General features: G+C 41.0%; 1 protein-coding gene, 1 long non-coding RNA gene and 1 other non-coding gene across 3 annotated transcripts; 2 read left to right on the top strand and 1 right to left on the bottom strand.

Annotated features, from left to right (window-relative positions):
• Nucleotides 1-7723, bottom strand: TOMM7 (translocase of outer mitochondrial membrane 7). The gene is made up of 3 exons (XM_063153049.1): nucleotides 7567-7723; nucleotides 1425-1473; nucleotides 1-218 (listed from the first exon to the last, which is right to left on the bottom strand). Exons 1-3 carry the CDS (start codon nucleotides 7667-7669, stop codon nucleotides 203-205), a joined length of 168 nt encoding a protein of 55 aa, XP_063009119.1. The 5' UTR covers nucleotides 7670-7723; the 3' UTR covers nucleotides 1-202.
• A 130-nt stretch (nucleotides 7724-7853) lies between these two features.
• Nucleotides 7854-19237, top strand: LOC134416420 (uncharacterized). Its single transcript, XR_010027266.1, has 4 exons — nucleotides 7854-8160; nucleotides 13275-13310; nucleotides 14921-16317; nucleotides 16890-19237. It is a non-coding gene; the product is annotated as an uncharacterized LOC134416420 (long non-coding RNA).
• On the top strand, nucleotides 13564-13651 carry LOC134431132 (small nucleolar RNA SNORD93). Its single transcript, XR_010030944.1, has one exon. It is a non-coding gene; the product is annotated as a small nucleolar RNA SNORD93 (small nucleolar RNA).
• Nucleotides 19238-20651: the final 1414 nt, after the last annotated feature.

The following is a 20651-nucleotide window of genomic DNA, read 5'->3' on the forward strand; positions in this document are numbered from 1 at the left end:
TCCATTCAAACAGTATTTATTTAATTACACCGTAATGCAAATAAGTTAGGTCCATATAAATTCCATTTTGTTGTATGTACAACCTATGGCATTAGCAAGCTGACTGAACCAGCTGGTCTAAGTGTCGGCCTCATCCTCCGGAATGTACGCATCTTCTGACACTCTGTCCATCGGCTGCCTCTAAACAGGACCACCACAGCCTTCAGCCCCAAAGTAGACTGAAAGGGGAGGGGGGAGGAAATCAGAGTCAGATTTGCAGCAGGTACTTGTCTTTAAAATCTATATTTGTAAAACACAAGTCTGGAGAAATAGCCCTACAAATGTACAGAATAAACACTAGCCCCCAAAATACTGAAATAATGCCACCTTGAAAGTGAAATTTAAGGCTAGAGAGCACCAACATGCGCTCACAAAAATGAGCATCTGTAAGCCTCAGATTAGACAAAACATCTGTTCATTGTATCTATGTATATATATTCTGGTACAAAACACATCTTTTACACTGTACAGATGCACACCCAAAAAAGAAATCTCAAACCACTGGTGAAGCTAAACATAGAAACACTGTCAGCAAGCAAACAACTGCAGCAACTTGGTTATTAAGACAACACTAAATTCCACTGAAATTGTAATATGATCTTACTACTATTTTCCCATATTTTCTACTGTTTCTACTGAATCACTGAATCCTAAAAACTGGATTTCTATACACTGTAACTATGTAAATCAAGAAGAGTTAATCTATGACTTTGCAAACAATACAGTCCATCAATAATTTGTTTTAGGAATACCTGCTCCCGCACAGTAATCAAAGGCATTTCCTGAAAAAGAGGAGAACCATCCTTTCTCCAAAACTTTAATTAGTTAGACCTAAGGAAGCCCTTCAATAAAACTTAAATGTCACTAGAATGTAAGCATTACTAATGCCATAACATTGCAGCATAATAAAGAGTCCCACAAAAAAGAGGCAACATGAGCCAAATCCACTTTGCTTCATGACAATGACTAATACTGAAGGAGACAGCCCTTTATTTCATGCACCTTTTATTATGCAGTGCTACTCCCACATTTGCTAAGGCAGAAGGAGACTGGATTTTGGTTTCAATTTGTGCTAGAAATCTGAGAAGTTATTGTTCAGTGCAGAAACTTGCACAAACTAGCTCTACAACAGATTAGAAGGGCAGCTGTCATGGAAAATACACAGGAAGTTCCATATCTTAAAAACTATGCAAGATTATAAGAAAGGTCTTCCCAAGAACTAGAACTTTGCTGACTTTTCATGTGAATTTCCAAAGAAACAAGAACCACAACAATTAAAAACAAGGGATGGAAGCATCATTCACAACTGTAGCTGGCCAGAAATAACACCCAAACCAGTAATTATCTGCACTGGGTTTGTACGTACATTTGGAACCGATACATACCTCCAGATAGTTGGCTCAGGCATTCCTGGATCTGCACCTCTTTTAAAACCTGAAGTGAAACATACATTACATACATATATAAAAATAAACAAGTATGTACAGATTCCTACACAGTTAAATCTCTGTGAAGTTATTCCAGCCCGTTAAATAGCAATAAAAATGAAAACTACTGAATGTAGAATTGTGATTCATGAAGCTGTGCACTACCCTGAATAAAAACTGCACATTCTTACAAGGGTTAGAAAGCAAGAAAATAAATACCAATGTAAACTTTTCTTTTTTTAAAAAGTCTTACCTGCATCTTTACCTGACCTAAAATTCAGCATCAACTAACTGTAAGTGATGAAGGAAGTCATCTATGCCAGAGATCAAGACATTCATACTTTTACACACACAAACCCACAGATGTTAAATGTCCAGAAAGCAACCTAGCAGGGCTCTACCAACAAAGACACCTAAAACTGGTGTAGAGTAAGCACCTTGAAGCTTAACAGGCAATTGACATCTGAGACACACCCTAAAAGCAGTATTTCAGTAACAGTTCACTCAATTTAGCATGACAGAATGCTAAATGTTAAATCAATTTAACCTCAAATCTTCCATTCTGATTGGCACTTTTTGGAGGAAGTTACATACTACTAAAGCTTGCAAACCAACAAGTTGTTCTCTAATACCCAGGAAAATGAAATGACAGTTAACTACAAAGAGTTCATTCCCAGCCCCCAATAACTCAAATACACCAAGTGACTAAAGTATGTTTATACTAGGGAAGCAGCTGAAGGTTTGGAATATGAAGTATCTTTTTTCTCTGGACTGTGATACAAAAGTCTTGAAACAGAATCATGCAAAAAAATTCAAGCACTGTTCAATACTTCACTGGCTATCTAGAAGTGAAGGTTTCATGAAAATTATATTATTTCCCTCGTTTACAGAAAATAAATAATTAATGTCATGTTGTCTGAAACACAGGCCACAAAGGTTAAAGGAAAAACTTCCATGAACTTCACAGGCACTGGAAAAGCTCTTTGAAGATAACGTTGGATGATTTGAGACTATTAGACATCCTGACCCAAGTTCTTTGGCTGCCATACTGTCCAGCAGCACAGCTTAAAAATTCATGAATTGCAGCCACAGGGTGTGTGTGGATGTTTCTGCCTCCTTCCCTCACCCCCAGATTTTTAAATAAGCAAATCAGGTTTAACAAAAGTGCATTGGTCTAATTTACTGACTTAAAACCAGGGCAGCCACTTTAAAGAAAGTTTAAAATAATACAACAAAACCCCACCAATGACCTATTGTAGGGGGCTGAGTGAATGTGTATCTGGGGGCCTGAGTTAACTTATGTATTGTATGTATGGCAGTTGAAGATCTCTCTATTGTATTAGTGACCCCGCCCTGGTTCTAGTCATTGTAAATGGGCTGCAGCTGTGATGTCCTTGATTGGGCAGCAGCTGTAGCCCATGCAGGTAACCGAGATAAAAGGGGGCGGGGTGGTCAGGGAGAGCCGGGGAGAGGAGCCCTGACCGAGAAGCAGCAACACCACTGCTGGGAAGATCTGCCATGGGAAGACCATCGAGAGAAGGTACGAGGCTCAGGAAATATAATTGTACAGCAATGTGAATACAACATTCTGGTGACCCCGACGTGATTCGAACATGCAGCCAAGGAAAGAAGGTATGGAATCCCCCGGACAGCTGCAAGCTGTGGCAGCCAGAGAGCTGGGACAGAAGATAGGACAGCTGAGAGCTGTGACAGCCAGAGAGCTGGGACTCCAGAAGAAAGGACAGCTGCGAGCTGTGGCAGCCAGAGAGCTGGGACTCCAGAAGAAAGGACGGCAGAGAGCTGGGACTCCAGAAGAAAGGACAGCTGCGAGCTGTGGCAGCCGAGAGCTGAGACTCCAGAAGAAAGGACAGCCGAGAGCTGGGACTGTAAAGTATGTATTTAGGACAGCTGAGAGCTGGGACTCTAAAATATAGAACATCTAGGGATTTGTGTGTGTGTTTAAAGACAGCTGCGAGCTGTAGCAGCTTGAGAGCTAAAATAAATATGTGTATTGTAGTTATAAAGTTGCTAGAAGTAAAGAGAAAAAAAAAGAAAAAAAAAAAAAAAAAAAAAAAAAAAGAAAAAAAAAAAGAAAAAAAAAAAAAAAAGAAAAAAAAAGAAAAAAAAGGAAAAAAAAAGGGGAATATGTATATACTCTATGTATGAGCTGTGGCAGCCAGAGAGCTGGGACTAGACAGCTGCGAGCTGTGGCAGCCTGAGAGCTGGAACAGAAGATAGGACAGCTGAGAGCTGGCAGCCTGAGAGCTGGAACAGAAGAAAAGACAGCTGCGAGCTGTGGCAGCCTGGGAGCTGGGACAGATATACATATTGTAATTGTAAAGTAAGTAAAAGTAAAGGGGGAAATGTAGGGGGCTGAGTGAATGTGTATCTGGGGGCCTGAGTTAACTTATGTATTGTATGTATGGCAGTTGAAGATCTCTCTATTGTATTAGTGACCCCGCCCTGGTTCTAGTCATTGTAAATGGGCTGCAGCTGTGATGTCCTTGATTGGGCAGCAGCTGTAGCCCATGCAGGTAACCGAGATAAAAGGGGGCGGGGTGGTCAGGGAGAGCCGGGGAGAGGAGCCCTGACCGAGAAGCAACAACACCACTGCTGTGAAGATCTGCCGTGAGAAAACCATCGAGAGAAGGTACGAGGCTCAAGAAATATAATTGTACAGCAATGTAAATGCAACATTCTGGTGACCCCGACGTGATTCGAACATGCAGCCAAGGAAAGAAGGTGTGGAATCCCCCGGACAGCTGCGAGCTGTGGCAGCCAGAGAGCTGGGACAGAAGAAAGGACAGCAGAGAGCTGGGACTCCAGAAGATAGGACAGCTGCGAGCTGGGACTGTAAAGTATGTATTCAGGACAGCTGAGAGCTGGGACTCTAAAATATAGAACATCTAGGGATTTGTGTGTGTGTTTAAAGACAGCTGCGAGCTGTAGCAGCTTGAGAGCTAAAATAAATATGTGTATTGTAGTTATAAAGTTGCTAGAAGTAAAAGAGAAAAAAAAAGAGAAAAAAAAAAAAAAAAAAAAAAAGTAAAAAAAAGAAAAAAAAAAAAAAGAAAAAAAAAAAAAAAAAGAAAAAAAAAAAGGAAAAAAGAGGGATATGTATATATTCTATGTATGTATTCAAGACAGCTGCGAGCTGTAGCAGCCAGAGAGCTGGGACTAGATAGCTGCGAGCTGTGGCAGCCTGAGAGCTGGGACTCTAGAAGAAAGGACGGCTGAGAGCTGGGATAGAAGTAAAGACAGCTGCGAGCTGTGGCAGCCTGAGAGCTGGGACAGATATGTATATTGTAACTGTAAAATTGGTAAAAGTAAAGGGGGAAATGTAGGGGGCTGAGTGAATGTGTATCTGGGGGCCTGAGTTAACTTATGTATTGTATGTATGGCAGTTGAAGATCTCTCTATTGTATTAGTGACCCCGCCCTGGTTCTAGTCATTGTAAATGGGCTGCAGCTGTGATGTCCTTGATTGGGCAGCAGCTGTAGCCCATGCAGGTAACCGAGATAAAAGGGGGCGGGGTGGTCAGGGAGAGCCGGGGAGAGGAGCCCTGACCGAGAAGCAGCAACACCACTGCTGGGAAGATCTGCCATGGGAAGACCATCGAGAGAAGGTACGAGGCTCAGGAAATATAATTGTACAGCAATGTGAATACAACAACCTATAACTGCACATTCTCATACTGGGCTCCTCGTACATGCCCTGAGCTAGAAAGCCTTACAGAGAGAGTTACAGGCTCAGATTTGCTGATCATTTCCTTGCCTATTTTTAGTTCAGCATGTATTTGATACATACGGGGTCACACCTTCCCTCCCAGAGTCAAAAGTAATCCTACTAGAGAAGAGGTTCTTCCAATCCTGCAGACTTTGGGTACATGCCACCTCCAAATGTCTATGGCAATCAAGGTGGCATCTGCTCTTCCCCTTCCCATCTGCTTATATTTTCATTACTGCAAATAAAGTTATAAGAAGGCAATGTAGATGTGGTACAACACACTTATTTTCTGGAGATATGAACCTAAACTACTACAACTTAAATTTCTCACTGCTACATAACAAAAAATATACTACACACCCCGATGCTAGTGCAACTGTAAATACAGTAAGGTGGCTTTATACAATTTGAAGTAACCTATTTATTGTCACCAATGTAACTTATTACTGTCACTAATGTGACACTCTGATGTCACTAAGAAGAAAGACCATCTTTCTGACATCCACAGACACTGTCAGGGAAGTAAAATCTAAACAAAACTTCAACAACAAATTAGGTTACAAATCACTGTTGAAATTCCCACCCAAAACTTATTAATTTAAAAGAATTTATAAACTAAAAATGGAAATGCAATGGAAAAGCAGACCTAATAATGCTAATTATTTTTTCCATAGTTTTTGAAGTGACTTCTTTTGCTTGCAGTTGTTAAAGCACTTCTATAAAAGCTGATGAGAACAACGTTTTCCTGGTTGTTATGTATAAACAATCAAAGCCCTTCAAACCAGGCACTGCACTCCCTTCAATTAATCAAAACAACCTCTCAGATTTGACTGGAAACATATCAAGCTCCCAGCCCTCCTTCATGTTTGCATTCAGTGCAAAGATGCCTGTCTGGTTTAGGTGCTTTTCCCAAAAAGCCCAACAGTTTGGGCAGAAAGTAAGCCAAATGAATTGCAGGGATCAGCCTTCCTGGGCCCCTCTGTTACAAACGAAGTGAATAAAATTGTCCAGCCTCTCTTAAATAAGGACAGCTGATGGCATACAGCTCTAACTCAGCAGAAATATTGTGTGGTAGGGATGCCTGGCTAGCCTGATGACAGGAGCAAGCAAAACATATCCAGGGCACCAGGCACTATAGCAAGGCATCCCCTTAACATTCCACTGCAGCTTGGAAACAGGAGTCACACCATGTTTGGTGGGACACAGACTGTAACCTGTATGCCTGTTGCTGGAAATTTAATCTCAGCCAGAAGCTGGCAATGTCCCCAGTGCCATGAAGCAGGGCTCCCAGCATTCTGCTCACCAGACTCCCAGGAGCCCAAAGCACAGCCCTGACTATTATAGGGCAGTCACTGACACAGGGTTAAATCTCAGCCCCATTTGCTGTTCGGCTGCTTCAGTGCTCTGCCCACTCCCCAGAGGAGCCCTCATACAGGATTAGCCTCCAGGGAGAAAAAGGGGCAAAACCCTCTTTATTACAGAACCACAGGATTGTCAGGCTTGGAAGGGACCTCTAGACACCCCTAGTCCACTCCCTGACAAGGCAGGGTCACCTACAGCAAGTGACACAGGAATGTGTCCAGCTGGGTTTTGAATGTCTGCACAGAGGGAGACTCCACGACCTTCCTGCGCAGCCTGTTCCAGGGCTTTGCCACCCTCAACGTGAAGAATTTCTTCCTCATGTTGACGTGAAACTTCTTGTGTTCTAGTTTATGGCCGTTACTCCCCATCCTGTACCTGGGCACTACTAAAGAGTCTGGCTCCTATCTCTTAGCCCTTGCCTTTAAGATATTTGTATACTTTAATGAGATCCCCTCCCAGTCTTCTCTTCTCTGGACTAAACTGGCCCAGCACCCGCAATCTCTGCTCATAAGAGAGATGCTTCAGTCCCTTTAATCATCTTCGTGGCCTTGTGCTAGACTCTCTCTAGCAGCTCCTTGTCCTTCCCGTACTGAGGAGCCCACAACTCGACACAGCACTCCACATGTGGCCTCGCTAGGGCCGAGTAGAGCGGGAAGATCACATACTTCTTCTTTACAAAAAAAAGGGGGGGGGGGGGGGGGGGAAACAAACAAAAACCATATAAGCACACAAACAAAAAACCTAACTACAACAAAAAGCCTCCCCGTCTCAGTTCTGCCAAGGGCAACCCCGCCCTCCCCATCGCACATGCGCGGCCATGGCCGCGGGTGGCGGGGGCAGCGCGGCGGGGCGGCCCTGGGCCCCCCCCCGGGCCCTTCCCTCGGCCCCGCCGCTCCCCGGCAGCGTCTGGACGGGCCGGGGGGCGGAGAGCGGCCATCGGAGCCGGCCGCCCCAGACCCGGCCGCGGCAATGGCCGCCGAGGGCCCCCGCGCGTCCCCCGCGCGGCACTGACCGAGATAGAGCACTACGGGGATGAAGCCCCAGCGGATGGCGAACTGGCCGCCCTTGAAGAGCTGCTGTAGCCGCTGCTTGGCCTCCTTGCTAAGCTTCGGCATCCCGGCGGCGGGGCAGAGAGGAGGAGGAGGAAGAGGAGGAGAAGGAGGAGGAGCGCAGCCGCTCTCGTAACAGCGCCGTGCGCTGGGCGGGACCCATCGCTCGGCTGCGGGGCGGGGAGCGGGGCTGCGCCTCGGGCGGCCGAGGAAATGGCGGCGCCGGGGTGCCCTCCGTCCGCCGGGTGTGCTCCGTCCCTCGGGTGGCCTCTGCCCCGCAGCTGTTCTCTGCCCCGCAGCTGTTCTCTGCTGCAACCCCGGCGGGCTTGTCCTGGCCGCCCTCCAGCGCCGCAGGCTGAGGGATCGGCCCCGGGACCGGGACCGGGATCGGGATGGGCCCAGCGGGGCTGGCGGCTGTGAGGGGCGCGGGGGCTGCGAGCGCTGTGGGTTTTCCTGCCCGCCTTGGCTCCTGAACTGCCGCGCTCCTGTGCTTGTTCTTCCCGGAGCTCTCGAGGTGTTGCTCACACGCCGCCTCTGCAGGGTAGGAAGTGCCTTTGGTAAGTGAAGGGTAGAGATGGAGTAATAAGGAAAAGCGTTCCTGGAGGAAACTAGAAATGCGGCTCCATGACGCTGTGTCGAGGAAGGTTTAGGCTTGGTATTAAAAGGAGAATAATATGAAAAAGATTCTTCACCCAGGGGGTGGTTGGGCACTGGAACAGGTTCCCCAGGGAGGTGGTCACAGCACCAACCTGACAGAGCTCAAGAAGTGTTTGGACAACGCTCTCAGGCACATGGTGTGACTCTTGGCATGCGCTGTGCAGGGCCAGGAGATGGACTTCGATGGTCCTTGTGGATCCCTTCCAACTCAGGATATTCTGTGATCTTTGATACCAGGTGAAGTGATGTATCCAGTTCATGAAAACAAAGAGTTGAGGGAGTGAAAACTTGACTAGAAATATGGAGAGAGACCTGATATCTAAAAACTGGCAGTACAGCACTTGGAGCTTGTTGTCCTTAAAAACCTCAGAGCCCAGATAAGCATTGAGGCATTTTGTTTTATAACTAATAAATGAGTGGCCTTTGTCCTTGCAGTGCCCTATCCACCAAGCTACTCTATTTGACACAACTTACATGACATCTTGCTGTGTAGTGTCTATGCCTTTGAATCAATCATTTATATCATGTTTTTACCATGTTTTCATTCTTTCTCAGGAGGCTACTCCTGCCTTTTGCTGTAATGCCAGATCCAAGCCAGATGCAGGTCTTCAGGTTCTGCTATTACTAATGCAGCTGCAGCAGTTAACACCATCAGGCTGTATCATGTCTGCTACCTATAGCAAAGCTCTGCATTTTATATATTGGTTTGCCTACAGCAGTTACTTGAACTTCTGTAGCCATCTTGTCCCATTAAGAAAAACAGCAAGTCATTGCTTTTTAGAGACAAGAAAGAATCCAGGGATACAATAAATCTTACTGATTCATATATACCATTTACTCTTCCAGTGTATGCACGCCTGTCCAGTGTATGAATCCCTGTTCTGCTATTTCAAGATGATAAAAACAGGAGCTTTTAGCTCACTACTTGCTCTCCAGGTACAGGCAGGTAGCAAACTGCAGGCAACATGAGAGGTTCTGGCAGCTCATGGCTTGCTTTTGCCATGGTGTGTGAATTATGAAAGAATATTTTGGTGAGGTCATGGCACAGATGTGCAGTCATGTTATAGGATGGACAGCCTTTTCTGCTCTACACTAGTCCCAGTGCCCTGTGCTTCCATACACATTAAATGTGGGATACACCACTATTTCTAGTCATAGCACTGACACACATTTAATGATACCTGACAAATAAAGTAGAGGCATAGAGTTTCTTAGTGTCTCCTTTATACTGAATAGCTTATCCCTATGGAAAGGTTAGGCACCAGTGGTATCTATGTATTCATGAACATCAATATGAAGTTAACACGACTTAGTGTACACCTTTCCCAAAAGAATATGCCTTTGGGGGGGAAATTCTGGGAATTCTATCTGAAAATTGAGAGAACAAGTCTTTCTATCCATAGGTTTGTGTTGGATTTCAATTTTTTTTCGTATATCACTTGTCAAACGTTTCAAATTAGAACGCATAAGTAGAATTGTACCAACATTCAAAATTACAAATTTACTCGTCTTTTGAGCCAGTGTAGTGCAAGAGGCACATTCATTAATCAGTAATGGATTATCACACTCAAAAGAGAACTCAAACCATTGAACCTCTTTTTTGACTTACAGGAACCTGTTTTCCAGCAGTTTGTACTAAATTGGTTTTCCTTTGTAGATGAGGCCAAGTAAGATCTGTTTTCACACTGTGGTTACTGTTACAGCTTGTTCTTTCTAAACATACAAAACCAACTGTTCATTACAGCACACAGCTTGTTAATAATCTCTTACAAAATAAGGCAATAAAATATGACCCACTGTGGTGGAATGAAATCCAAAAAGGTATTTTTCCTTCCTGTAAATTTAGTGAAAGTGGGATTCAGAAGGTCAAAAGTACAGATCACCTGATAGGAAGGGTTGAACAGTTGCTCTGTGTCCTTTGAGAATTGGTTTAACAGTATCACACGTGACACAGTGCATATAATGTTATTGTGGATGTTCTTGAGAAAGGATGCTCACCAGAGGTGCCACATGTCCCAGATCTTCCCTTCTTCCCTTCACACATTGAGTCAAGCAGTAATTTTCAGAGCACAGAAACATGTTAGCCTTCATTTCTCATGTCTGCTAATTTGAATGTTTGACTAAAAGCTTGCAGGTTATTTCATTAATTTAACTACAGAAGCCAGGAAATTAATAGCAAGAAAGTTAGTATTACTTTGCCAGTTTTCTCACAAACAAAATCAGTGCTAGAGGAGCACAAGGGCGTGTGTTGGTATGCAGATAAACCAGCGTTGATTCTGTATAGTTACTGCTCGAGATCTACATAATCTTGCATACTGAAGCTGTGAAAGGATGTCTGTAAACTAAGAATTGTGACTGGAGAGGAGCACTTATTTCATCATAACACACATTCATAGTCTCCAACTGTCCAGCATATCATATTTGCACTAAAAGTCCTCAACTAGCCAGCCAGCCAACCAACAAACCCACAAAACCACAACAAAACAAAAACCAATAAGTGGTTGTGCTGACTCCAGAAGTTTTCCATGCCTTTCTTTGGCTCCTGTGTGACCTGGGATGTTAGAGGGTCTAAGAGCTCAGCAGTCGTTCAGTGATCTGCTGACTCAGACAAAGGGGGAAGGAGAGCAGCAGTCATCCTCCCTGCAGGTTCATGGGACAGCGCTAGTCACATAAATATTGGCAATTAGCCTCTAAAAGCAAATGTGCCTGTGATGGGCCCTGAAACAATGAGCTGTTTTGTAGGGAAAAAACCTAATACCCAAAAAAACAGGTGGAGATGACTCTGCCTGGAGAAGATGGAAGTAGGATTTTATGGGTGTCCTGTGAGTATTCATGTTTGTAAGTTATTGCAGTAACACTCCTATGAAGGATTTTGATTTTTTTTTTCTTGTGGCTGATAGTGAAGACAAAACTGTTTGGAATGCTGTATCCATTAACTAAGGAGAATAAGAGCCCCAGTTGTTGGAGTGACAAAAGAAAATTCGTGATACCATAGATGTGGAAAGTCTTTTGTTGCAAAAAAATATAACTCTCTTTGAATTTCTTGTGCCTTGTAGCTTCGTGTGATCAGCAATAACAATAAAATCAGAAACAAAATTGCAGAGGTTTCAACTGGGACAACAAGAATGTGAATACCTGTCGTTTTATTGACTCAATTAGCAGTAATTCCACAAGTGTTTTCACAGCAAATATCACTAGTACTCATGGTAAAATAGCCAAATATTTCCATTTTTATTGGTAAATGAGAGAATTGAGATTCTTATAGACATTACTGAATTGCTGAAGTGTCACATTCATGAAATAATATCACTTGATCAGTTGGCTTTAACTCATCTTTTTGAGTGCAAAGTGTACCTTTCAGGTTAAAGAATTCCAGACCTCTAAAAGATTTATCTCAGCAAACCACAAAGTAAAGCCATGCAACAGTACATGTAACTCAGATGCTGATGAAGGAGACAAAGTGCAGTGACACATTGAAGTCTGTGAAAAATCACTGTAAACTTTGTAGGAAATCCTTGCAGGCCACCATTGTGCACTTAGCAATCTCACATTTGAGATTCCCCCAATTTACTGACAGAAAGCTGCATTAAATTCATCTACTTGGGAACAAAGTTTGAGTTTGACCCTATTTAGAAGGAACTTAGATTTCAAAGACGCTATGGTGGATGTTTCTTACTTCAGGATTATACCATAAATCAGTATAAATAGCACAAGAACATAAGGAAGAGCTCTTCAACAGATTTCCACTGCAGGCTGAATCTTTATGATATCAGTAAAAATAGTAATATATTACGACTAGACATTCTATTTCACTTCATTGTTACAACTAAACTTCCTATTTTTATTGTGCCCTAATAATGATGTTCCTTCTATTACATTTTAGTATTCCTATTCATTTAGTCTAATAAATCCCTGCTTCTCTGCAGTACCACTGATCTGGGAAATGTTCCTTTTCATTTCACAAAGACAAGAAAGGACAGAGACAAAGGGAAATGGAAAGTACTATGGTCAAAAGAGCAAAGACTTAGGCTGTCCAATTAGGTCATGTGCAAAGTAACCAGAATTCTAAACTGTCTTCTGAATGTTATTGAGACCTAGATTAGTTTGGGGTGAGTATATTTGAGTTCTTACATTTGGCATAGTTGAAATGCAGAGCTGTAATGCATATAAAAAATTTCTGTCCAAATTAAAATCTTCATATGAATTTCTGTATGATACTTGTGGTCACTGCCTGATATGGGATATTTCCAGGAAAAGTGATACTGCCAGTCACTGGCAGGTTTCAGCTGGGATAGAGTTAATTTTCTTCATGGTGACTGGTATGGAGCTGTATTTTCCACTTGTGCTGAACACAGGGTTGTTGATAATATGGAGAAGTTTTGTTATTGCTGGTCAGGGCTTACACAGAGTCAAGGCCTTTTCTGCCTTTTGTACTGCCATGCCGGTGAGGCTGGGGCTGCATGGGAGGCTGGGGGGAGACACTGCCAGGACAGGTGATCCCAGGTGACCAAAGGGATATCCCAGACCATGGGATATGCTCTGTAATAAAGTGGGGGGAAGAAGGAGGAAAGGGAGACATTTGGGGTGATGGTGTTTGTCTTCCCAAGTAACTGTTAGATGTGATGGGGCCCTGCTCTCCTGGGGATGGCTGAACTCCTGCCTGCCCATGGGCAGCAGTGAATTAATTCCTTGCTTTGCTTTGCTTTGTGTGCACAGCTTTTGCTTTCCCTGTTAAACTGTCTTTATCTCAACACATGAGCTTTCTGGCTTTCACCTTTCTGATTTTCTCTCTGGTCCCAGTGTTTGTGAGGCATAGTGAGCAGGTGGCTGTGTGGGGCTTGACTGCTGGCTGAAAATTTCTGACAATTACTAGAATGATCAGAGTGGCCGGAACAAACAGCAAAGTGTAGTAATTTTGTATATTTAATACAGTAATTGTACAATTTATTTACTGAAAAACAAACAAAAACTGAGTGGTGACATGGAGTTACAATCTCATTGTTTTTCATTACAGCTCCTGAGGCCAGGGAAGGAGAAACAGCAGTCTGAGGTGAGACAGCATTGAAAGAACCTCCTCAAAAGCTTTTAGAGACCTCTGAGAAGAACTGTTGATGTGCTTAAAAATTGAATATTACCTGCTTCACTACTGTGTGTTTGTTTGAAGCGTGACTTTCCCATTCTGCACATCTTTGCTTAATACTGAAAATTAAATGTCACACTTAGACATGCTGCTACCTTTTGCCAAAGCTCGTTTTTCTAAAAGTGCAACAGTTCTTCAATGCATGTTTTGTGATTGCAATATTTGGCCAAGGATGAAAACAATAATCTGATTCCTTATATACATTTGGTGATACGCAAAAATCTGATGGATAAAAGGATTTTCTGAGGCCAAATTAATACCCATATTTTTTTTAATTGTTTTTTAATTAAGCTTTTTTTTAAGCAGCTGAGCAGCAAAGGTTTTGGTAACTCTAGGAGGATTTTCCTCTGAAGATATTTTATTAATGTAAACTTTTTCTTTGTAGACAGATCTCAAATAGATTTTTGTTGCTGAAGAATATGTTGTTTTAACAGCACATATATATAAAGATTTTAAAGGACTTAAAATATGCTAATTTTAGGCAAATTTTTACTATTATTTAAACAAGGTGAGGAAAACAAATAATATAATCTGATTTTCCAAAGTCTTTACTTGTATACTTGCCTTTATACCAATTCCAACCTTAGTAAATTGTAAAGTGGTGGAACAACCATGAAGCTGATAACATGAGTCTTTGCAGAGAAAAATGAAATATTTGTCTCTGATACAGGACATAGAATTGCAGCATTTGAAAAATAATAATTCTAACTATAAGTCGTATTCTGCTTTCTCTCTTCAATGAGTGTTAATAGTCTTTCTTAGCATCCAACTACAAAAAAGTGCTGCTGAAACAACTTTTTCTGACAGTGAAATATTTGATTGATGCACAGAACTCCCCTCACTGATTTACAATAGAGCTTTCATATGCATGCTCAGATTTTGCAAGCTAAAGGTATACAACAAGCTACTAATTAACTCTGGTTATAAGCTAAGAGAAAACATGTAGTAAAGTAAAAAGGAGAACTCTGAGTTGAAATATGCCAGGTAGACCTGAAACAGGTTGGTGTGCTTTTTTGGCCAGTTTGTTGAGGCTTTTGTCTTAAGTCCCAGTAAAACAAATGACATGTAATTTCAGTTACTGTATATATCCTTAAGTATAATTTTTTGTTGTAACTTCCAAAACAAGAAGGGTGTTTGTTGAAACTAAGATTTTTTTTTTAAGTATAAATTAAAGTTTAATTCAGTACAGCTTTCATTTCAATAGAATTAAAAGCATAGCACAATCTACGTTTTAGTGCTGTCATTATTATAGTTTTAACAACTTGTAATGCAAATTACAGAGTCCAGATCATAAAAGGAAAGGTAAAAATATGTGTGTTTTAGATCTTGAATAAGACTGCCCAGTCAACAAAGGAAATGTGTCATGTATGTGAACAAATGGAATAATTTGTAGTAAGTCTAAATGTTGAACTAATTATTTAAACTGAACATAGGTATTAATTCATCTTCATTGTTCACTTTGGGTGAATTGACTTCAGAAACTTAAAGACAAACCTATTGTCACATTCCTAATTCAACAGGGCTTAACCATGACCAGCAAGGTGAGGAGCAGTTCACACATCCCCTGGCAGAGTCTCCATCAGTGTGTGCTGCCTGAGCTTCCTGCTCCCCTTCGGAATTTGGAAATTCAGCAGCGCAGGTGAAAGTATCAAGGTTTATGTCCGTCTTTAGTTTTTGCATTTCAGTACTTCAGATTTCACTGCAAATTCTTTGAGATCTTCAGCACATGGAAGATTAGAATCAGTAATTTAGTATCATAATGAAGAGTAATTAAGGCCTTTCCTAGATACCAGAAGGCGATCAAGGAAAGCTCTCTTCTTTCTTTCCAAGTCTCATCTGGTGCTATCAAGATTAAATGAAGCACAACTCATGGTTAATGAAGTTTTTACTCTTCTACTAAAAAAAAATTTAGTCTCTTAAAATACTTCCCTTTTGCCTTTCAGACACAATTTCTGTCCATACTTTGTCTATTTTAGTGGAGTCATATGCCATATTTAGCCCAGACAAACTTTTTTAGAGTTTACTAATTTCAAAACATTGTCGAGTAGACACACTAGTATGTTTTCTCTATATACTGTCAGCCTGATTCACGTGCCTGTAAGTTCATCTAACACTCTTTCCACTGTTGCACAGAAAACAAATGACCTTTCAGGGAAATACCTATCAGTGTTTCAATCACTGATGCTGCTTTTCAGTTAGGATTATTAAAAATCTCAAACTTCATTCTCCTAGAAGTGCAGAACAACTGCATTTTAGTCATTTTAGATGCTGGAGTCCAGTTTAAGAGGGTGATGTGTAGCAGTAGGCACTACAGTGATTAATGAGATTTCAGTAGCTTTTCCATAGCTTCCTGCCTGGAGCCAAAAAACAAAACAAATCAACAAACAAACAAAAAAATCCAACCCCAAACCCATAACAGCAGATTAGTTGTGTGCCTTTCACTGCTTCTTGTAAAATGTTAATGGACTCCTAAAGGTTTCATTTTTGAATGAGAACCATTTCAGCAAGAATTTTAGCAGATGCAGAGGACATTCGAGGAACTTGTGAAAATTCCTTATGTTCTGCTTTATAAAGTCTATAGGCACATTTGGCACAAGCTGTCAATCTGACACTGATTTCCAGGCATTTAAACAGGCCAAATAAAATGCCATTTCTGTAATACTTTTATATTTTCCCTTTCTTTCAAGTGTATATAAAGTACACATCTGAATAAATAATATTGTACTCCTTTATTTTAGGTGTAGGTAGCAGTCACAAGAGATTAAATGCTGCTATGTGTAACGAAGCATGAAGATGACAAGATACATGAACCAGAGGCTTTTCAGCTCAATCACATCATCCAGCACATAATTATACAGATTTTGTATTTCAGACACCAATGTCACCTTGGGGTTGAAATCATTCTAGATGAATTGGTGTAAGTATAAATAAGATAGTTCCCCACACCCCAGTTACTTTCCTACTTTAAAAATAGAAAGGAAAATGAGTAGTCCTGAGTTTAGGGATGAGTTATTTGTGTGTGGTATTTGTGATGGAAAATTCTTTCTAAAATAAACACAGTAATAAATGGTCTTCTTTTTTCCTCTCATATTTTAAGGTGACAGCCTGCTTCTAGTGTCAGAGTACTAGACTAAATTTATCCTGGTCTGTTTTAGTACTTGACTAATACATACAGCACTATCTATTAGAGTCATTAATTGTATCAAGCAAAATATTTTTCTGTAGTTTTTCTATTAAATTTCTTTAAAGCCACATGCAGAATGTTACCTCCCATGTTGTACTTTAGTTCCAGTGACTCTAATATGGATGATACCCTGATGGGCTTTTGAAATCCTGAAAAACATGAATGTGACAGGGAGCCTAGATGGGACTTTAAAAAATACTACAAATCATTTAACTTCTATTACAAAATTTTATAAATGCTGAATAAAGGTGTAAATTAATAAATGTATCAGCATCTATTAATTTATTTCCTTCTCTTCATTACAGAAAGATACTATTGATCCAAAATTTATTAGCAGTGTTCTGCTAGAGCCAGCGGAGGGCAGACTTGAATTGGAAACTCTTTTTGCTACTGCAGTTACTTGAAGTTAAAATACCAGATATATCATGTCTTGAGCTCAAAGTCTCATCACTTCTCTACTATTCTAATTACAGTTGTGCTGGATAAAAGCCTCTTTGCAGTTCCTGTTTGACAAAATGAGTGTTTTGCGAATGTTTAAATAAAGATGCTAATATGAAAGTGAATAAGTCAGTGTGTTAGCAGCTGTGTGTTACTCATCAGGGATTATCCACACTGCTTAATCCTTAACCATGTATATCTTGAAATGCTTGTTAAAAGCTAGTGAATATAATTATCCCCATTTTACAGATGAAGAAACTGAAAAATAGAGTGGTAACCTTACAGATTACCCATCTGGGTGACCTACAGAAACAAGAATAAAGTCCAGTTTTTGAGATCTAATCCAGTGCTTTGCAACATAAAGTATTTTAACTCTTGAAAACATTATGGAAATTATTGCTAGAAGCCCAAATTGTAGAGACCGAGGAGCTTACACTGTTGAAATAGCAGGCAGCCTGACAGCCGGGTTGTAGATCTTAAGAAGAATATTCTTCCCAAGAAGATGGGTGGCAGTCAGATCAAAGGCCTAAAGATCCACTTTAAAGTAGTATTTTGTTTTTAAAACAAGTACTTTGCATTTTTAGGCATATTTGTTATTCATTAGGTTAGGTTGGAGTCTTTCAAAACAACTTTATGATAGCCTGTGTCTGGCTCTTGTTATGTATAATGTGTTGTGGCTTCACACATTTTTAAGTGCTGTGTGAAGGTCTGTAAGAATATATTATAAAAGAGGCCACTCGGAGCTTCTTGGTCATTTCTCCTTGTACCTTGTGCAATTGTACCTCACAAAGAGTTGTCACCTCCAAATTGTCATCACTTTCCATAACTCACAGAGGCCTGAAAATGCAATTATCTCAAAAGGGAAAAGATTCATTTACTCTTCTGCAGAACATAAACTCTCCTTGAAATAACCACTAATTGAAGGCATTTGTACACAGGCTCATTTTATAGTAAACCACTGGATGCCTCAGCTCAAGAAGCAGCAAGAAAGATAATTCAATTAATGAAAACTGCTGCTTTGAGAAATTTGGTTTCCAGTCTCAAAGTTATTTTATTTATCCCTAATTATACATTGCTGAAAACTGTTAACCATTATTAGGGGCAGATGAGTCTGAGGTTTGGGGGTATGGCTGGTTTTGCCTGCTGTGAGCTTCCCAGGTTTACACATCCACCTCCATAATGATCATCTCTTTCACTAATCCAAGTTACTGTGTATTTTTTTTGTATTCAACTTTCCCTTTTATTTGTAAAATGTGTGTGAAATGTTCAAAACAGTGATTTAAGAGCGGTTAAGATATTACTGCCTCAGAAACACATCATTGTTTACATACACTTGTGTTTGTTGTGCTGAGCAGGCCCAGCTGAGTTACAGATAAGGCAAATTAACTGTATCAGAGCAAGTTGGCCAAAAGCTTGTCCCTGTATTTCTTTACATGGAAAATAAAGGATACATGTATATACTGTCTGAATAGAGAGCATGATGGTTTTGTGTGCCTGTGCCAAAATTAATCCAATAGTATTTTATTGGAAAAATAAAATTAGTTTTGGATTTAAAAAATTGGAATATGTAATGTATAAAATACATATTTGATCAAGATCAGTTCCTCTGGTAATGTTCCTTCAGAGAGGAGGGTTTTAATGACAGGGAAAAGATACTTCTACATCTATGGAAGTTAAAGCCTGCTGCTGCCAAGTGGCTAGGACCCTTAAATGTGTGTTGAAGTGTCCTACTCTTAGTAAATCAGAAATATTTATACTTGCTGTCTCAAGTAGTAGAAAGAACACTAGCAACTGCTTCCATGTTTAGAATTCTGTGGAGTCTGCTACCTGTGAGCAGACTCCACTTAAATAAAGTCTCTGGAACTGTTAATTGCTAACCTCATTCTTGACATACTTCAGCCTCCATCAGCCTGCTACAACTTCTGTTACACCTTCTGGGATTCTATCTATAGCAATTGCTTTCTCTCCCCAGTTGGCTCCAAGCCAGAAATATATCCATTTGCACAAATGCTTCTTAACCTTGTTCACACTGGGGTGGGGGGGAAGGGGGGAGTCATATTTTTTTCTTTCTGCTTGTCTGGTTGGTGGATACTTTTATACTAAATTCAGTACTTGCCATGTTCTCTGTGTAATGCACAAGTGGTTACAATGCCTTTTCTAAGCTACTCTTTGTTTCACTTTAGGTGCACTGAATAAAACTATTTCTCCATGGTCATTTCATGGGCATCTTACTGTAACATGGGAGTCTTAAGCAAGCACATTTAATCAATTTTCTGATAAGGCTGTGTTCTTCCCTCTCAGTAGGGCTGTCTCAGTTGACAAAGAAAGCCTTCAAGACTTGCAGAGTAACCAGCACTTCTGAAGGCTGAAGAAAACACTAAGGCACCAACATTTCTCACCAGCTACCTGGCGAGTTCCAGTGTCCCTGTCATGAAGAAATTGGTTTATAACTGACAGGGAAGATTGTGCTTACCACAGGAATGCTACTGGTACCCAAACTAGCTTGTCTTCATTCTCAAAAACCTGCAGCTCACACACATACATGTACAGCATCCAGCTCTGGGGTCCTCAGTGCAGGAAGGACATGAATCTGTTGGATTGGCCGCCAAGATAATTAGAGGGATAGAACACATCTCCTACAAGGAAAGATTGAGAGAATTGGGATTGTTCAGCCTAGAGAAGAGAAGGCTTCAGGGTGGCCTAATTGTGGCCTTTCAGCTCCTGAAGGGAGTCTGTAGTGACAGGACAAGGGGCAATGGATTCAAACTGACAGAGGAGGCTTACATTAGATATTAGGAAAAAATTCTTTGCTGTGAGGATGGTGAGGCACTGGAACAGTTTGCCCAGGTAAGTTGTGGATGCCCCATCCCTGAAAGTGTTTAAGACCAGGTTGGGTGGGGTTCTGAGCAACCTGGTCTAGTGAAAAGTGTCTGCCCATGGCAGGGGGCTTGGAACAAGATGGTCTTTAAGGTCCCTTCCTACCCAGGCAATTCTATGATTCTATGTACCTGTGTATAGAAACTTCTGCATTATATGTATATAAATGTACACAGAACAGCAGGTTTATCAGAATTAATTGAAAATGAGCCAGCTTGGATATCAGTACCAGCACCATTTCTGAGGATATATGTATAGACATGTATAGCAAACTTCAACTGCATCTTTGAAGTCCTCAGTGTTTCAGCTAGGAGTTCTATGGTAGAGGGAGGAACAGATGGTCCTGATTTTTCTGACTCAAATTTCCACCAATTTTTTTTAATGTTTTCATGCATTTCTGTACAGTTGTGGTGAATGCTGTACCAGAGTCCAGTCCAAGCTCTGAGAAAGACAAAAAGGGTGTGGTTACAAAAATAGTCACAGACCACAGCTCTATGTTTGCATGCTAGATCATGATCAAGGATTCTGCACTAAGATGTACATAGGACACTGTGTGGCATCTCTCACTGCAGTCTTCTGTGGCATCTTGACCCCATTTAACTTCCATTTTTATTAGATCTCAATGTTAGGGGGAAAAAAATGCAAGTTCTAGCTTGTGCAAAATTTGATTTATTTTCAGCTCTAATAAATCCTGCCTTGCAACTTCCAGTCCTCTCAGGTGTCCAAATACCTGCCCCTAGAAAACATTCCTC

This window comes from Melospiza melodia, chromosome 1 (genome assembly GCF_035770615.1).
Source record: "Melospiza melodia melodia isolate bMelMel2 chromosome 1, bMelMel2.pri, whole genome shotgun sequence".
In the NCBI taxonomy this organism is placed as follows: Eukaryota; Metazoa; Chordata; class Aves; order Passeriformes; family Passerellidae; genus Melospiza; species Melospiza melodia.

What these genes read in the sequence shown, in the direction of transcription:
- TOMM7 (XM_063153049.1), bottom strand. Translation starts at nt 7,669, where the DNA reads ATGCCGAAGCTTAGCAAGGAGGCCAAGCAGCGGCTACAGCAGCTCTTC. An exon ending in CCCCGTAGTGCTCTATCTCG is followed by an intron (nt 1,474 to 7,566) that starts GTCAGTGCCGCG and finishes GTTTCACTTCAG; the next exon opens with GTTTTAAAAGAGGTGCAGAT.